Below are 929 nucleotides of genomic sequence, written 5' to 3' on the forward strand. Positions count from 1 at the left end.
TTGCATTTTGATTATTTATTAGATTTTCCTACTTTTTTTCAGGAGCACATTCAGGTAAATGTCACACAGGAAATCCAGTTCATGAAGGAAAAGATGTCGGCACTTACAGAATACTGCAAAAAGAGACAAGTGAAGGTAGTCGAGAATGCCTCTGCTGTCATCACAGACTGCCCCACAGAGCCTTCCAAGTCATGTAAAGGCTCCCCTGATAAGGAGACCAGTAATTTGGACAGCAGTAGTAGCACCAAACGCAAGATGACGAACGAACAGAGTGAACGTAATAAAAAGAATCGAGTGGGAAGATAGTCTAGTCTTTTATGAAAGGATCTGATTGATTGGATTTTATTTTATTTTTCTCCAGTTTCTCTTTTCTTGTGTGATATGTGAACTTTCAGCATGGAATCTCTGTTTATTCTATCTAATTCAGTTAGAAGATAAGGTCTGTTCATTCCTTTGTATATATCTTAGGTAAAATATCTTTTGTGTACAATATTTTTATATACAGAGAGAATCACTTTATGTTGTTTTTTTACTGTGTACAGGTATATGAAGTCTGTGATATATTCATCTTTATGGAATTTGTATATACAAAATTACTCGAAGCTAGACTAAAGTAAATACTCTGTCCATAGTTGAAAAAAAAAAAAGCATTGTCCTGGATTTTTAAATATACATTCAGATTTTTACACCTCAACATGTAACCAGAAATAACTCCTAATTATGTGTTTAACATAATAATTAGGATAGCATTGTTGTACAGTCACATAGTGTGTCCAACATAATATAACTTTGCATTTACAAGTGACTGATTATTGAATATAAGAGCCTTTATGGTGTGAATTATTTGAAGTAATTTCTGGTATTTTTATACATTTTAATTTTTTTTTTAATATCTATATTTTTCACATTTGATAATAAAATATTTGAGG

General features: G+C 31.4%; 1 protein-coding gene across 3 annotated transcripts in view; it reads left to right on the forward strand.

Moving 5' to 3' along the window:
- LOC119581729 (zinc finger protein 318-like) overlaps window positions 1-929 on the forward strand; it is an 11,047-nt gene extending 10,118 nt beyond the window's left edge. For all 3 annotated transcript variants that reach the window (XM_037929858.1, XM_037929859.1, XM_037929857.1), the window contains one exon: window positions 43-929. In XM_037929858.1, the coding sequence (XP_037785786.1) occupies window positions 43-306 (264 nt within the window). In that variant the 3' untranslated portion in view covers window positions 307-929. The remainder of the gene's footprint in view (window positions 1-42) is intronic.

Source organism: Penaeus monodon, chromosome 15 (assembly GCF_015228065.2).
Source record: "Penaeus monodon isolate SGIC_2016 chromosome 15, NSTDA_Pmon_1, whole genome shotgun sequence".
NCBI classification, from domain to species: Eukaryota; Metazoa; Arthropoda; class Malacostraca; order Decapoda; family Penaeidae; genus Penaeus; species Penaeus monodon.